The sequence below is a fragment of the Lepisosteus oculatus genome, chromosome 26 (assembly GCF_040954835.1).
Source record: "Lepisosteus oculatus isolate fLepOcu1 chromosome 26, fLepOcu1.hap2, whole genome shotgun sequence".
Classification (NCBI taxonomy): domain Eukaryota; kingdom Metazoa; phylum Chordata; class Actinopteri; order Semionotiformes; family Lepisosteidae; genus Lepisosteus; species Lepisosteus oculatus.
Window position 1 is genome coordinate 8,795,019 of NC_090721.1, and position 15,348 is coordinate 8,810,366.

At 44.2% G+C, this 15,348-nt stretch overlaps 1 protein-coding gene across 1 annotated transcript in view; it reads right to left on the reverse strand.

Moving 5' to 3' along the window:
- Positions 1-793: 793 nt before the first annotated feature.
- Positions 794-15,348, reverse strand: part of unc119a1 (unc-119 lipid binding chaperone a1) — a 30,970-nt gene continuing 16,415 nt past the window's right edge. The window contains exons 2-5 of the mRNA XM_006640904.3: positions 8,341-8,454; positions 6,767-6,869; positions 5,765-5,937; positions 794-5,366 (exon numbers count right to left, since the gene is read on the reverse strand). Of these exons, the coding sequence (XP_006640967.2) occupies positions 5,254-5,366; positions 5,765-5,937; positions 6,767-6,869; positions 8,341-8,454 (503 nt within the window). The 3' untranslated portion in view covers positions 794-5,253. The remainder of the gene's footprint in view (positions 5,367-5,764; positions 5,938-6,766; positions 6,870-8,340; positions 8,455-15,348) is intronic.

The window sequence follows — 15,348 nt, forward strand, 5'->3', positions numbered from 1 at the left end:
TAAGCCTGTTTGAAGACCAATTTAAAGAACTGATCTTCAAATTAGACCACAAACAATTTGACTGTTAAGCAACGTTACCCCGAGAAAGAGGAACTGGACTACCCAAAGACAAAAAAAGTTAACAATGCCCTTCCCTATCACACGTTTGCAGAACTTCCAAGCTAGAAATTCTTTTTTTGTTTGTCTGCTTTTTTGAGCACCAGGAAGAGAGAAAGAGAATCTCAAGAAAACATTTCACATTTTCCAATGCGATTGTTCTGCAGAGGATTTCAGAACGAAGCTGAAAAACACAGCCGTGTTCCAAAAACATCTGACTAGTGGCGAATGTGTCCTGTTGCCCCTAGGAGTGTTCTGTGGGGTTACGAAAAAATGTTCAGCACAATTTATACAGTATGTTTAGGGCTGCTGAAGTAAACGAGTAAGAGTACAAAGAGTAAAAGTGTTTTAGCAAATTGACTAATCAATTTTTTTTTGTCGGGTCATGGTGTAGTGCCAAGAGGGAACTTTATCACCAAAGATTTCAGCTGAAAGCTCTGTTCTTCTTAAAGTGTCTTTTAACAGCTGGAACTTGAGGACCATAAAACTAACAGTGAACACCAGACATTAACCTTCACGGTTCACGACACACAGTGGGTAAGATAACACACTTGCCCCAGTGAAAAAACAATATCCCCTCCAGGGTATTGTCTCACATTGTGCCCTGTGCCCACTAGATTAGATGCCCTGAAGATAAAGGGGTCACTGAAAACAGATGGATGTTCATTTAAGGCAAAAATGACAACAAAGACACTACTTCAAAAAAATCACATATATTTATTTTTTCTTACCAGACTGGCATTATAACTGTCCAAAACTTTACATTTTATTTTTCTGTTGTTTTAAAATCATTTTACAATAAACAACATCTATTATAAATACAGCCGTTCCACTTCTTTGACTAAAATATGGATCATATCCACAGAAGATAATTCCAGCGTTTGACTTGATTGATTTTCAAAGGTATTCATTTCCTACTGAACCGTTTTAAAGTTTTAAAATAATGCCCTCTAAATAGCACTACGTATAAGTAGACAGAAACACAACAGACCCCGGGAAAAAACAGAATTTCGCTTCGTAGTAAGTACACCTACAAATGTCTTATACTGGAATGTGATCATAGAAGGATCTCATTACACTCCCACAGGCAGTATCATTTAAAACTAACAGCTTTTTCCAAAAATAAAGTTCACACAAGGTGTTTAATAGTACAAAAAGACAGCACAATCTCGACCAGAAGTATTGTTGAATGGTTTGCTGTGTGAGAGAGGAGTAAAAGATTTCCCTTTTTCTTCCTGCTGGGAACAGTGATTGTATTTAAATGCCCTGTCCACAGCCCACACTGGACTACAGCATGAACAGAGCACGTGGGAGAGTGTGCACTCAGCTGGGCAGTACCTAGAATTCACGCCAGGCGCTGAAGCTTTTTTTAAATAGTTCCTCAAAGATGCCTTCTACTGGCAACCTCTAAATCTTATAATTTTCAAACCCTGGGCCACATTTTTCTTTTCAGGATGTTTCACCAAAGAAAAATGCAGGGCTCACAAGTCATTTCAAATCATATACAGCGTATAAATGTGAATCCGTACATTAGAAATATAAATATATAGAAGACATTCACTTCTGATGGAGCCACATTCTTACCTCAAATTAAACAATCCTAGGCTCAGAATATCGCTATAATAGCTGATCTTTCCCCCCATTCTTCTGCCACACAGAGAGAGCCCAGAGGGAGCTCTCGTCATGGAGTGACAGCACTCCCTGCACTTACACTTTAGAACAGGATCTTCGGCTTTTTCATTAACCCCTGCCCTTCCCGAAAAACACTCAAAACTCACCACCCCTTCGCTTTTGAGGCAACTATACAGTACATACATTTTTCTAAAAATATAATTCTGTGTTAACTGACAGACAAATCATGGTCAGAAGACGCTCTCTGCTGATGAGTGTGTTATATGAACTAGCAGAACCACACATATCTATGACCGCGTCTGAGCCCCTGTTCTTGACAGGTGAAATATTACTTTTTCATATAAACCCCAAACTGGGGGAAAAAAAAAGAGTCTCTCAGAGTCTCTTAACTGGAGAAAGTTGCTGCTGCACCACTTTCTATATCAGTCAGGCAGTCCCACCCTACTGGAATTCCCTGGTTAAAGAACTACATTCAGTAGAAGTCTGGTATAGTAAGGATTCGTCCCCTGGAATTAACCTAGAACAAATAGAAAGGAGCATTCAAACAGAATCATTAAAAATCCTTTTGTTTCACAAAAAAAGCCTTTCAGTTGATGAGATAATGCTTGCAAAACACTACAGTACAGTAAGAGAAGCCTTGCGATCTGCTCTCTCCAGTTAGGCGTCATCAAGTCTATACCCTAGCCTTTTTTTGAGCCCGAACGTTCGTTTAATGTAAATCTTTCAACCAATTCAGATTCTCTGTATACCCTGCTTTTTCAGTGAGCTCTTTCTCTCACGAACAGAAAGCAAGGCCAGCACTGATGCCTCCTCCAGAAAAGAACTCAGCGCTGAAGTATGCCTTCTATTGAACTATGTCTCGAATGCAGTTCTCAACTGTCACTAGCGTAACACTGGCTGAGCTGAGCTACTTCCCGGATCTCCTCCATGGAATGGAACGTTGTCGGATTTTTTGTTGTTGTTGTTGTTGTGTCACTAAAAAACCTTTGGTCCGAAACCTCTCTCTCCAAACAATTTGAACATTAATTAAGGTGCATTAGCTTTCCTACTAATGTTCTGGAATGGAATGTTTAATTGAATATCCCCCCCCCCCCCCACCTCACCCTTTTCCTGTGTTGTGCGAGTTGCAGGGAGAGAGATGTCTGTCGCTCGTTTGAGGCAAACATTCACAACGTGCAGCGAGCGTCAGGATTCCCGACCTCCTTTGGTCTGTTTTTGAAAAACCCCCGCTGTTTCTCTCACTGCCACAAAAGCTGAAGAAAGCCTTTTTCACTTTCAGTATGTTGTCCAAGAAACAGCAGATTCTAAAGACCGGAAGAGCTACATGTGCTCGAGAGAGTGGCACATCAAATCTGGGTTTGCTCCCTATTGGAACTCAAAGAGTCATGTGAAATGAATTCCCGCACAGGTGAGCGCCTTAAAAAGTGGCTACTTTGATTTCAGCTCTTCAGTCAAATCCTAATCATGCCGAAATGAGCCCAAGAATATAAAAAAACACAGTGTACTGTGCTTAATAATTTTGTGTTAACTCCAAGATCAGCACAATCACCACCCTCCTGACTTACGAGGAATGAGTCAGGGAGGCAGCTGCAAGAGTGAAGTTGTGGTGGAGGGAGGTGGGGGCTAGAAAAGATGTGCACAGAGTTGTGCACTGGCTGCCTGAGCTTCTGTGTAATAACACCATAAATGCTGTAGGATAGATCAGCAGTTTTCTTCATCATAACTCACTCTATAAGTGTGGTAAGAAAAAGAAAAAATAATTCAAAATACATATAAGTAAAGAGTCAAAGGAAATTTGGATTAAATCTTAACTAGAAATTAGCACTGGATTATGGTGTTCAAGTGTCGTCACTTGTAACAAACAGAGGGTGAGAATAATGTTCTAACTATAACAGACCGCCGTTGTGTTACACAACATTCTAATCTAGAACAAAGTATCAGAAAGATTTCTCTATGCATACATCTTATGGAAAACTTTCTATACTGGGAGCCCCACTTTTTTATTAAAGTTGACACAACGGGAAAAACTAGTTAAACTATACGCATTTAAAGCGCACACACTCTCTTGTGCAGTGGTGTTGACAAATAAGGACATGATCCCTGGTCACAGCTGAACAGCAATCACAGTTTGTTTTCTAAGACTAATAGATACAGTGAGGATAACAGTCAACCTGCATCGTGCTACACAAGCCAGCGCAGCACGTCCTTGCAATAAAGACGTTTTCAGTCACAACTCCAGTTAGTCATTCAGCTCAGTTGACAAATGCACACAAACACGCACCGACACGCACACACATACAGTACCAGTTTACAATTTGTTAGAAGTCCCTTCTGTAAGCTCAAGTCCATTATACACAAAAATGGTAAGTAAACTTGCTTATTTACTGCATGACAGAGTAATAATTGAATGTTTTTCTAATTGACTGTTTAAAAGAAAAGCATTAGGAGAGCTCAAGGATGGTTTGTAGAATTTATACAATAGTATTTAGTCATACTAAGAAAACACAACTCACTAAGAAGGATGGTCATCCACAAGTCAGCTGCTACACTACAATTGTAACAAATTAATCACGTCCCTTCAAAAAGCCCTAAAATGTGAATATTGTATTTTTTGTATCAAGAACGCATAAGAAGCCAGATGTCTTTTAAAACTGTGTTGGTTGAACATGGCAATGTTTAACCAGCACATTGTCTGATAAATCTACAGCTCCGATCATTTCATAGGACATAAACAGAGTTTAATGGGGTCAAAGATATTTTCAACTTTTATCCAATTCAGTTTCAGAAGTATCCAAGAAGTCAAATATATTAAATCTAGGTGTATTGGCCACTGGGATCATTTAAAAAAATTACATGGGGTTCAGACATCATTTTTTTCCTGGTATCTTGTGTTTATTGCTTTTCAGTTCATGCATGTCAGTCTTGGTTAAGCCCCGTTTCTTAGTTCTGACATTTGATGTTTTACTGTTTGTGTTGCCCTTTGGGAAATACACCCGAGATGCACTAGTGCACCTCTCTGAATCTGGATGGTCTCCCCACGAGTGGTCAAACAGCAAAAAAACAAAGCCCAGAGAGAACATGAGAGGACTGTTTCGAACACAAACGCCCAAAACCAGGCTACAGATTTCGAACCGCTAAAATCATAAGCTGCCAGAGCTGTGAAGAGAAATGTGGAGGAAGAAAAGGTTCAGTCAGGGGTCAGTCAGAAGGGAAATTGTGACACTGGCTGCCTCCCCGCGTGCAGAGTAGAGGGAACCCAGCAGGTAGGAGCGGCGTCTCGCTCAGCGGGGCCTGTGTGCAGGTCAGGAGACGGTGCATTAGCAGGCTGGGCCCATGGGGGACCGGCCTGCTGGCCTGTTGGCTACTGATCAGTGGGGTGGAGGCCGGGAGCTCCCCGAGGGAGGGCTGGAGGTTCCCTGGGGGTCCCTGACGTGGGCTTGGAGGGCTAGTGTGGAGTGCAGCTGTGTGTGGCCGTGTCTCTCCTCCAGTCCATGGCTGTCCCACCCCTGCGGGGCCCCTGCGCTCCTAGGGCCCCCCGCTGTACGAGTAATCCGCCTTGTTGTGCATCACCAGTTTGTTATCCACGAAGTAGAAGCTGTCGGATTGCGTGTCGTAGGGGTGGAGGATCATCTCGCGCACTGTTGGCGGGAGAGGAGGGGGAGGAAGAAAACACGACAGATCAGTCACCCATCCAGGAAGCATGTCAACCCCAGCCTCCTCTCAGTCACGCTCCCCTGCGTCCCTTCGCCACACCTGAGATACAGCGTGTTCCCCTTGCGGGACAATCCCTTTGGGTCTTAATACGTGTCTATATCTTTAGCCAGAGACTTTACCTCTTTAGTGCAATGACTGTTTAAAATGTTGGGCGTAATTAACTGGGATGTGCATTTCTTCAAAGAGCTGTAGGCCTCAACCAATCAAACACTCCCTTTAACAAGCGCCACCTGCGGAAAGGCCGATCACGCAGGTCTGCTCCCCAGCGCCCTCTTGAGGTTGCCCACATGGGAAGAGCTGCAGGAGAGGCGGCTGTACTTACTGATCTCCTCGGAGAGCGGGGGGAACTCGTAGATGTGCTCGCAGGTGTTCTTGCTGCTGGGGATGCAGAACCCGAACTCGAAGTCAAAGCTCTTGAGCAGCTGCTCGCGGAAGTAGTGCCTCTCGATCATGCGGAAGTTATTGATGGGCTTGTCTCCGACCGTGAACTCGACCCTGTCGCAGGAGGAGGAAGCAAGGTCAAAAATCAAATACACCGTCCAACTTCAGGGTGTTCAGAGCCATGTGGTCCCACAGACAGGTGGTGGCCTGCTTTACAATAGCCCCGAGTCAACGTCACAACAATGACAGAGAAACCCATGTCACACCCCTGTTCAAATTACCGGCTCCAACCCAATGCCTGCAATGCCCAGCCTTGTCCACTGATAAGTCAAGACAAGAATGAAAACGAAAAACCTGGGAACAGATTAGACAATGCAGACAGATGCATCATCCAGGTGGGGCTACATACCGGTGGTGATGGAGGGGAGTCCCCATTACCTGTAACGTGCTTTGAGCACAGTGTCCAGATAAGTGCTATGTAAGTGTAAAGAATTAGTTGTAGCAGCAGTAGTAAATGTTGGCAAAAAGGTAAGACAGAAAGCTAGCACGACATGAGGTCTGACTGGCCACGACATCCAGGACATTGTGTGTGTCGGCCCCTAGAGCCCAAGTCTCCCTTCAGTCAAGAATGTTAAGCCCACAGTCGCAATGGGTGGCTGTCTACAGACTCAGAACCATTTAACTGATCGACTTGAGCAGTCGATTAGTCAAACTGATCAAAATCCTTAATAATAATGAACCACATTTACCATACACTTATACCCTATGGCTCCTGTGGTTCAATGAGTTCACTGAGTTGCTTTATTGATCAATAACTCGCCGGCCTTAGAAATGGATGATTGAAGGCCAACTTAGCTGGGGCTCTCCGGAGACCCTCCTTCCTAAACTGAGCCGCGCAGGACCCCCCCCCGCAGCTCCGGAAACGGTAGCGCCAGTTACTCACGTGGCTCCAACCTGGCGCAGCCGCAGGAAGGCGGGGGTGAACTGGTAGCGGACGAAGCGGCCGGCGTTGGGGTCCAGGTCCTTCTTGTCCCCCTGGCCTCTCTCTGTGGAGTACGAGGGGAGCGGAAGGCATTAGCATGGCCGCACTCTGGAAGTGCCGTCCCGAACCACTCAAACAGCCGACCCCACACTCCCCCAGCACCTAGCTCCTGCTCCTCCTCCATCAGACAGCCCGAAGAGGACAGGAGGCCGTGTTTTGCTCATCTGGTTCCGATCAGACTGATGGTCCCCGGATCTCATCCAGCCTCATCTCACACGCTACCAGGGAACCAGTATCGGGACCAGTCAGGATCAGAGTCACCAAGTACATCTCACGTCCAAGGAATTTACTCTGGTGTACTGGCGTGCTGCAAAAACTGTCTGCTGATGCAAGACTAATACACATCATTAAGACAGCACGTATATAATTAGGAATTCTGTTTAAGCAACAACAAAAAAACAGCCTTAGGCAAGAAGCTGTTCAAATACCAGTTGGTTCTGGTTTTAATAGACCAGTATTGTCTTCCCGAGGGATGTTTATGAAAGAAGTGGTAACCTGGGTGAGGGGGGTCATCAGCAATCCCCCCTGCCCACTTCTTTGCGCTGGAATTGTACAAACGGTCAATGGAGGACAGATGACAGCCAATGACCCTCTCTACAGAGTGAGCAACACACTGCCGTTTGCCTTTGGAACAGGCAGTCACAATGCCAAATAAAGCCTTACAGAGGCAGTCAGAACGCTCTCAATAACGGCCCTGGAAAACTGTATTAGAACAGGTGGAGGGAAACCACAGGTTTTCAGCTGGCACAAAAACTACAGGGTCGGTCAGTACGTTTCCCAATATCACACTTCCTTTCACTGTGAAGCTTCTGGTCCAAGGCATAAATTCAACTGGACTTAATTTCCATTTATAGTATTAATGCAGAACTAGAAAGCGAAACATAAAGGTAATATAGATTGCCACATTTTTCTACTGGTAAATTATATTCAGTATCTATGTTTAATTTTCTTGTGGAGTTTTCTCATAAAGATCTGGATGTATTAAGCTTTAAGGGCCTGATTTTCTCTGTGGAGGATGTACAGTACAGTAATCTCCCTTTGCAGTACTCTAACACGCCCAGCAATCACCCCTTCTCTGGTCTCGGCCAATCGGACAAGAGCCACAGATGGTTCTCTCTGCAGAGGGACCCCCACCGATGCCCAGTGGGGTCACTGACCCCCTCGAAGGACCGCCCCTGAAGGTCATCACCCTGCCTACACAAGCATGTTCCCACACTGCTGACATTTACCGAGAGCAGAGGGGGTAAACAGGCATGGCAGCACAGAATGTGAAAAGTGGAACCACCCACTAGCTGTGTTGCAAGGCCCTGATGCATGTCAGCATAACAAACACTGCCTTCTCCTACACTAGGGCAGCTGTTTCTGTACCGACATCAGCTCACACAGGCCTCCTTCCCAAGCGAGCGCGTGGTATTTCACATTCCACAAGCTCCAGACGTCAGGGGCGTGACCGAAGGTGAGAACTGAAATATTACCAGCTGCAGGAGGCTTGGTGATCTCAAACAGCACGGTGCCCGTTTCCATGTCCCGGATTTTGAACCTCGTGAAGTCGATGCTGTAAACGTTTTCGTCAGGAGAGCACAAATAATCTGAAAAAGGAAAATAAAAAAAGTCAAGTTCGCTGAATGTCGACCTTTTTTTTTTACAGAGCGAAACCAATGTTCTCGTCGAATCAGAAGGAGGCGAAGTCCATTTTTCCTGCACCTTGAAGCTGGCCTTTTTGGAAACACTGAGAGGTTTGTCATCCCTGTGTGATGCACTATTCCTCTTTACCTCTTAGCTCCCTCATCACACACAAATTGACAGGCATGCTCTTTCTGTCTTCTTCTACATAGAAAAGGAAATCTGGAAAATGTGCTTTACTGTCAAGGGCACAGGTGGGATTTGCTTGTCAACAGGGTAAAACAGCCCTAACCTCACACTGTGTTACCACACCTATATCACATTTTTGGAAACTCAAGGGTTCCTGCACACGAGTCCCCTAGATCTTTTTTTTTTATTTCTACAAAAAAGAAATGGATTTTCCTGAAATTGCTGAGCTCCAGGGATGTTTTTCCAGGACATCCGCCTAGGTGGCTTTGATGAGAACTTGACTGAACCCCTAGCTGCGCGTTTTAATAATGTCAAATGGCATTAAACATCCGAACGCCGATTGGTCACAAAATTGCGTCAAAGCTCACAACCGGTACTGCAGCTCACCAGATAAGACCTCAAAAAGGCCATTGGAGTGAACAGCAATTTTGGGGGAAAAAAATGGATCATCATTTCAAATTACTTTTCCCTTATCTCTATAAGCTTCCTGAGCTAGATGATCTTTTAATTCTAATTGTTCTGTGCATTGTGCACAGCCAGGCGAGGGGGGAGGGGAAAATACATCATATTAAAGATAATCTGCTCATTTCTAATTAACGGTACAGTGCAGAGAAGCCCAGAAATTAAGGTTCGTTCTTTTTAGTTTTGTCTTCCATTACCTAGTGCAGTCTTTCATAATGTTGCCTGCAGGACTAACCCCAATATACAGTAAAATACATAAAAATATATAAAATTTGAGCAGCAGCACGGAGTGGGGGGGGTTTCACTTCCTCTGCAAACTGAACAGCCACAGCACCACAGTTTCACACGCCAGCTCAGAGACCTGTGCTTCTTCTCAAGAGGAAGTTCTAAACTGAGGCAACCGCCCACCCCTTCTGGTGCCTGGTGCACACACACCCCCTCAGAGCTATTTTTAAATCCCTAATCTTTCCTAACACCGAGAAGTGACGCTGCCAATTATCCAATGGTTTTGAATGACATTACAACATTCCACCCAGATCAGCTTCACCTACCGGTATTTCTGGAAAGCACTTCGCTGCTCAAAATAAAAGATCGGGGCAGAAATAGTTGCCCCTTTGCTGGAAGTGTAGTTTTCCCATGTGTAAAGGTGGCTTTAAAAGTTAGATAACCACAGCCAACCACTAAAATGGAGAGATGTGTCCCTGCCTTTTTACCGAATAAATAAAAATGAACGCTTACAGTAGCAAGATCTTTTGTTTTAGCTCAACAAGGAGTTGCCCCTGTTCGCGTTTTACATGTTAGCCTACCTGGTGGCGTCTATTAACTGGGCCGATATGATCTAATTGGGCCAGAAGAAGTCCTTCAGAAACTAGCCAGCTAAGATTAGTCATACAGGCCTATTTCAAACACTAGGAGGAAGGCCTAAAGGGTCAAAAGCTGAATTACAGCAGCACAGAGGTGGCACCCGAGCAGAGCTTATAGCCACCTATATCACAGCACATCTGAGAACAGAGTGGAGACTTCTGCGATACTCACAGGACGTTCTGGTTTTTTCATGTTATCTGGATTTTTCAGTCCTGTAATTCTACACGCGTTACCTAAAAGCAAATGCAAGCCACGTGCCCAAATTCTACCATTTTCAACAGCAACAGAGCAGCCAGAGAAATAGTGACTAACTTCCGTTTTACACAGACTCCTACCAGCACAAGCTTGGTATAAAGCTTTTTCTAAAGGTTTTCTATAAAGCTAAAATTTACTTCAAAATTTGCTAATTTTACCTCTAGCATAGTATCATTACCGTACTTTGATGGTGGTAAGAATTAAAAGGCTTTTAATTAGAGCTTTAAACTCTTATTTATAAACAGAATATTTTTAAAGTAGATACAGCTGACCTGTAACAATTCTATAACAACATTTATATTTAGAACCTAAAATTAGGCTGTATGTCTGAAATTGTAATCACCACATTTTTTCTCTAGGAAATTGGTAGCAATATGGACACCACACCTCTGGAAACAATTCTCAGACCACAGCATATTTATCAGAGCATTATAGATGCATTAAATACATTTGGCAGTAAGGTGGAGGACAGGGTAGGACACCAGGCTTGTAGCTACTCTACAAGGTTGTGGGTTCAAACGCCAGGTGGGGCACTACCTTTTCTTGAGCAAGGTGATTCACTCGGATTGCTCTACTAAAATGCCTGTTGTATAAATATCTGGTCATATCTGGTTAAATAAAGGCTTAAATAGGTCGTATCTGGTTAAATAAAGGCTTACGTAGCTTGAAAATATCATACACTATTCCATTGCTTGAAATCAGAGACCTGACAGCAAGCAAGTAACATTTTCATCTTCAGATTTGCCCCCATTGCCTAAGTGACTCCCAGTTAAGAGAAAACAACCAAAAATGCTGGAAACCCAAAGCAGAGATGTTTTGTAATAACGAAGGGTCGGAGCTACCCTCAGCTGGCCTGGATCGTGTGTCGAGTCCAGCCACTCTCTCTCTCGTTGGATTACCGGTAAGAAGCTTACGTTGCTGTAGTGTCACGTGGGTGGCTTGGAGAAGATCAGGGGCTTTGTGGAAACTTGAGGCTCAGCGCAACCCTCTGCCAGAAATATGCTTGCACGTCTTTAGCGCTGGTGCTCTCTCCGCCAGCTAACCCAATGTGTGCGCTTGGCATTACAGCCACAGATCAGAGGGAGCCACATGGAAGAGGAGGGCTCAGCTCTGTGGATCCACACTGGCTGATGTACCTGATGTCCAAGACCGAGGTGTGCTGAAGAATGCAGCCCTGCAGCCGGTGTATTTTAGTGCCCCGATTTCGTATCTAAATGGTTAATGTCAAATTGATATAAAAAATATCGAATTGCCTGTGCCTCTCAGGTTGGAGCAGAGCCTCCTGTATCGTTGTCCCTACATGTCGTCGATCATGAAATGAGATTGAACAGCTCATGAGCGTTGTAATACCCCGACAAGTATCAGCAGTGACTTTAATACAAACCACCCAGGTAGTCCCCTGTCACATGGTGTCAGGTTACTCTTGCCAACTTTTTGTCATTTGAGAGTGAAGAGGGTAACACAGAGACTACTCTCAAACGCCGGAATAAATGCAGTTAGACAGAGATGGAAAAAAAAGTATGAACTACAGATCTTGCCCACCTGACCTGGAAGTGTTAAATGAAATGGCTTATCAGAAAATAAAACCAGGAACATCCCACAAAATTCACAGTGCACGTGATATTTTCTACAGGTTTGTAACAGGTGTCAGCAACATAAGTCCTATCCACTGTACTCAGAATAAAGGGTTAATGCAGAGAGAAAAAGGAAGGGAATGATTGATTTTCCTTCCTATATTGAACAGGCTGCAGTATCTTTCTCTGTCTCTGAGGTGATGAAAGAAATAACAGTGAATAATATACATAATACTGAGTGATGATTTAGCCTAATTCACTCTTACCCTAATCATTGTGCCCCTGAGTAAACTCTGATTTGATTTGTTTTCTCAGACAGACAGGAATGTCAGAACCAGTGGGATAACTGGGAAACTATTTTATAAAGCAGTCAGTAGAAAAGTAGGCGTCACAAAGGCCAGATATCAAACAGACCTTTGATGACAAGTCTTCTAAACAAAAACAAGATGTGAATCAAGGAGATCTTCATTGGAACAGAGACAAACGTGTTACAGGTTAGGGTTGTGACTGTTTTCTGTGCACACTATGCCTATTAAATTGGTTCAGCTCCTCGCTGCCACATTTTTTCTGAATAACTCCGAATGAATTTGTGCCTGCAAGGTTTCTTTGATTTTCACTGCTGATCTGTTAGGCTGTTCTCTTTTTTAACCACACAAGAGCTTCGATGCTCAAACCACTGCCCTAAATCCCAGAAGAAAGCAAGCACTACCTGTTGTACGATTCTTCTTAGACGAGGCAGAATCTCAAGCACTTAGTAAATCTATGAGACAGTTCTTTGGCTAATCTATTATGATCGAGTATTAAGCCTGCCTCACCTTTCTCCCAATTACTGCTAAGTACTGTAAGGGTTTCATAAGGCAGACACTTATGAAAACTGAGCTTTCTGTGCACCAGATTAGGTGCCTCTGCCGATGTAATCTCCTTGTGATTTGAACTAGGAATGGTGAGGTAATCTTGTGTGGGTATATTTGTACAAACCAAGAAACCTGTCTAATCCCAGTGTCTACTCAGATAAGATCAGCAGAATGGAAGAAAAGGCTGGGTGGAAGAGCAGTCAGGGCTCCGGATTCCAAACTGAAGGGTTGCAGGTTTAAATCCCTGGTGGTACACAGCTGTTGCACCCTTGAGCAAGGCCCTTCTCTCAGATGGTTCCAGTACATGCCCTGCTGTTTAAAAATGGAGTCGAGATCCATCATTAGAAATATGGATTTGTTCTCGGCCGACAAATCTGGTAGTCAGGCAATTTCGATAGTCGACAGAGCTGAACCGCAGAGGCTTCCTGGGACAGAGCCTAACCTGGTTTTTGTACTGGTGTCAGTGAACTAGAGAGCATGTGACACCCGTCCATGTCAGGGAGTGGAGCACCTGGGGTACAACAACTGGTCCGCAGTGGGGACTCGAACCCACAACCTGTCAGTGCCGAGACCAGAGAATGTACAGTAACAGTGTTTAGTTATTTTATCTGGTAAAATAAAAAAGTGTATCAATCTTGCGAGGTAAATGAGGTGAGCAGAAAATAAACAAAGGATCCCTTAAAACCATTACTTGTAGTCTGAAAAGTGGATTAAAACAGATTCTAAACGAGCAGCTCTTATTCTTAACCGCTGCAGGGTTTTTATGAGCATTTGTTTAAAAGCTGCCCTGAACATAGCACCGCTAAGGCACTTGAGGAACACAGCCCTGTGGCGCACTGTCATGTGCACTGCGTCTGCTTCCAGACACGAGCCACTTCAAATCCAGTCATTCTCCCTGGATTGCTAATCTAAAGGCTGCACAATCAAAGCTGATTTTTCCGTAATTAGGAGCAGTCAAAACATGCCAAAAATAGACAGGCTTTCCGAGATATTCGGCTAGAGCACCTCATGTATACAGTATAACATCAGTAATACCTTAATGTTGCCTAATCCCGCTGTCTACTAAATTGTTCCCCCCAAAAAAAAAAAAACTCAGATGGCTGGATTTAAATGCACAGTAGCTGGCAGAATAAAAGTACAAGAGCAATAATGCCTGTGGACTCCCAGCCGTAATAGGAGGTTAGCTGTAAAGACAAATTAATCCTGCGTATTAGTTCGGTCATCAAATGCTTTGTTTCCATACACGGCAAACTGCAAGCAGGCAAAGAGGCACTAGTGTTTAACTCGACTTCCGTTTTGCATTTGCCAGCATTGCGTGATGTGAACCAAACCAAGAATAGATATGATACACTGGATCTCCAGCGAAAGCAGTGTCCCTCTGGCCCTCCGCTCGCCTTTCCTCTCCAGAGCCCAGCTGCAGGATACACCTCGCCTCTCGCCAGGGTCACAGCAACAACCGTAGTCATGGAAACCCCAGTGGGCATGGCAGCTGCTGTCACCGGGGCAACCCTGCCTCACCACCCTGGCGCTGGCGCAGATAACCTGACTGGCACAGGCAGGCAACAGCCACTCACTTAACAGAGCTAACCCACAGCGAATCAGTAACAGCTATGTACTCATTCTCCCTGGTGAAGCAAACAGAGGCTCCAGCAAATGCACAAAAATTGCAGGGCTTTTATTTTATTGCAAGGTCCCTTTATCATGCATGATCACTGCCTGCCCTTCTCAGGAAATACACAGAATAGGAAAATCATTACAACCTAAGAAAGCCTTTTAATTGCAGATACATTTCACAATTACTATAGTCCTCTATTTTAACCTAGAATGGAAACGTCAGAAATATCATCCAGGCTATGTCAAAAGACTAATTGTCGTTCATTCTTAGCTGCAGAATACTAACACTCCCATCTCAAAATTATGGACAACAAAGAACAGACTTTCCTTTACTCTTCTCACAGAAATTGTTCACTCAGCACAGAGTGTCCTTCTGAAAGACATGTGACCCTCGGGCCTGTTTGATGGCAGGATCTTTATTAAAGCTATTATTATGAATGTTTAAAGCTTTAATTTTTGTATTATGGCTACCTTCAGGGCAGCTTTTTTGAATGCCTGTAGCCACGAAACATTTTTTACAAGAAATCCAGTGGTCCCTGTGCAGTCGGTATATTAATTGCAGCCAGTATGGAGTTATCTGATCAGTGTAATGGCAGAGTGAGATGTGTTTGTATTTGTATATTGCATGTCTAAGACTACTGTTTGTTTATAATGTGCATTTAGTTTATGTTGTGTTGTTGTTTTTTTGTAGTTTTGCATTAGCCTCAGTCAAACATCCACCCTTGTGAGTGCACCGTAACGTTATATCTGATCTTTTATCTCGTCCTGCTGTGAAGGAAAGAACGCCGCTGTCACGTAGTGCTGTCAGGGTGAGAGCTTCACAGGAACGTGCTCCCGCCCTCTTTAGCACGGGCGATGTTTCTATAACCAGACTCCGATTCCCTGATGCCAAGACCCCTCTCCGCTACGCCCACTCTCAGTCCTAGAGGCTTCTCTGCCTGCGGCTCTCGTCTCCTGTGCAACAGGAAAGGTGAGAGGCAGGTGAGTGTTCTGCGAGCTCGGGCATCTTGCTCATCCACTCTCCCTACAGGTAGCATGGTGGCATGGC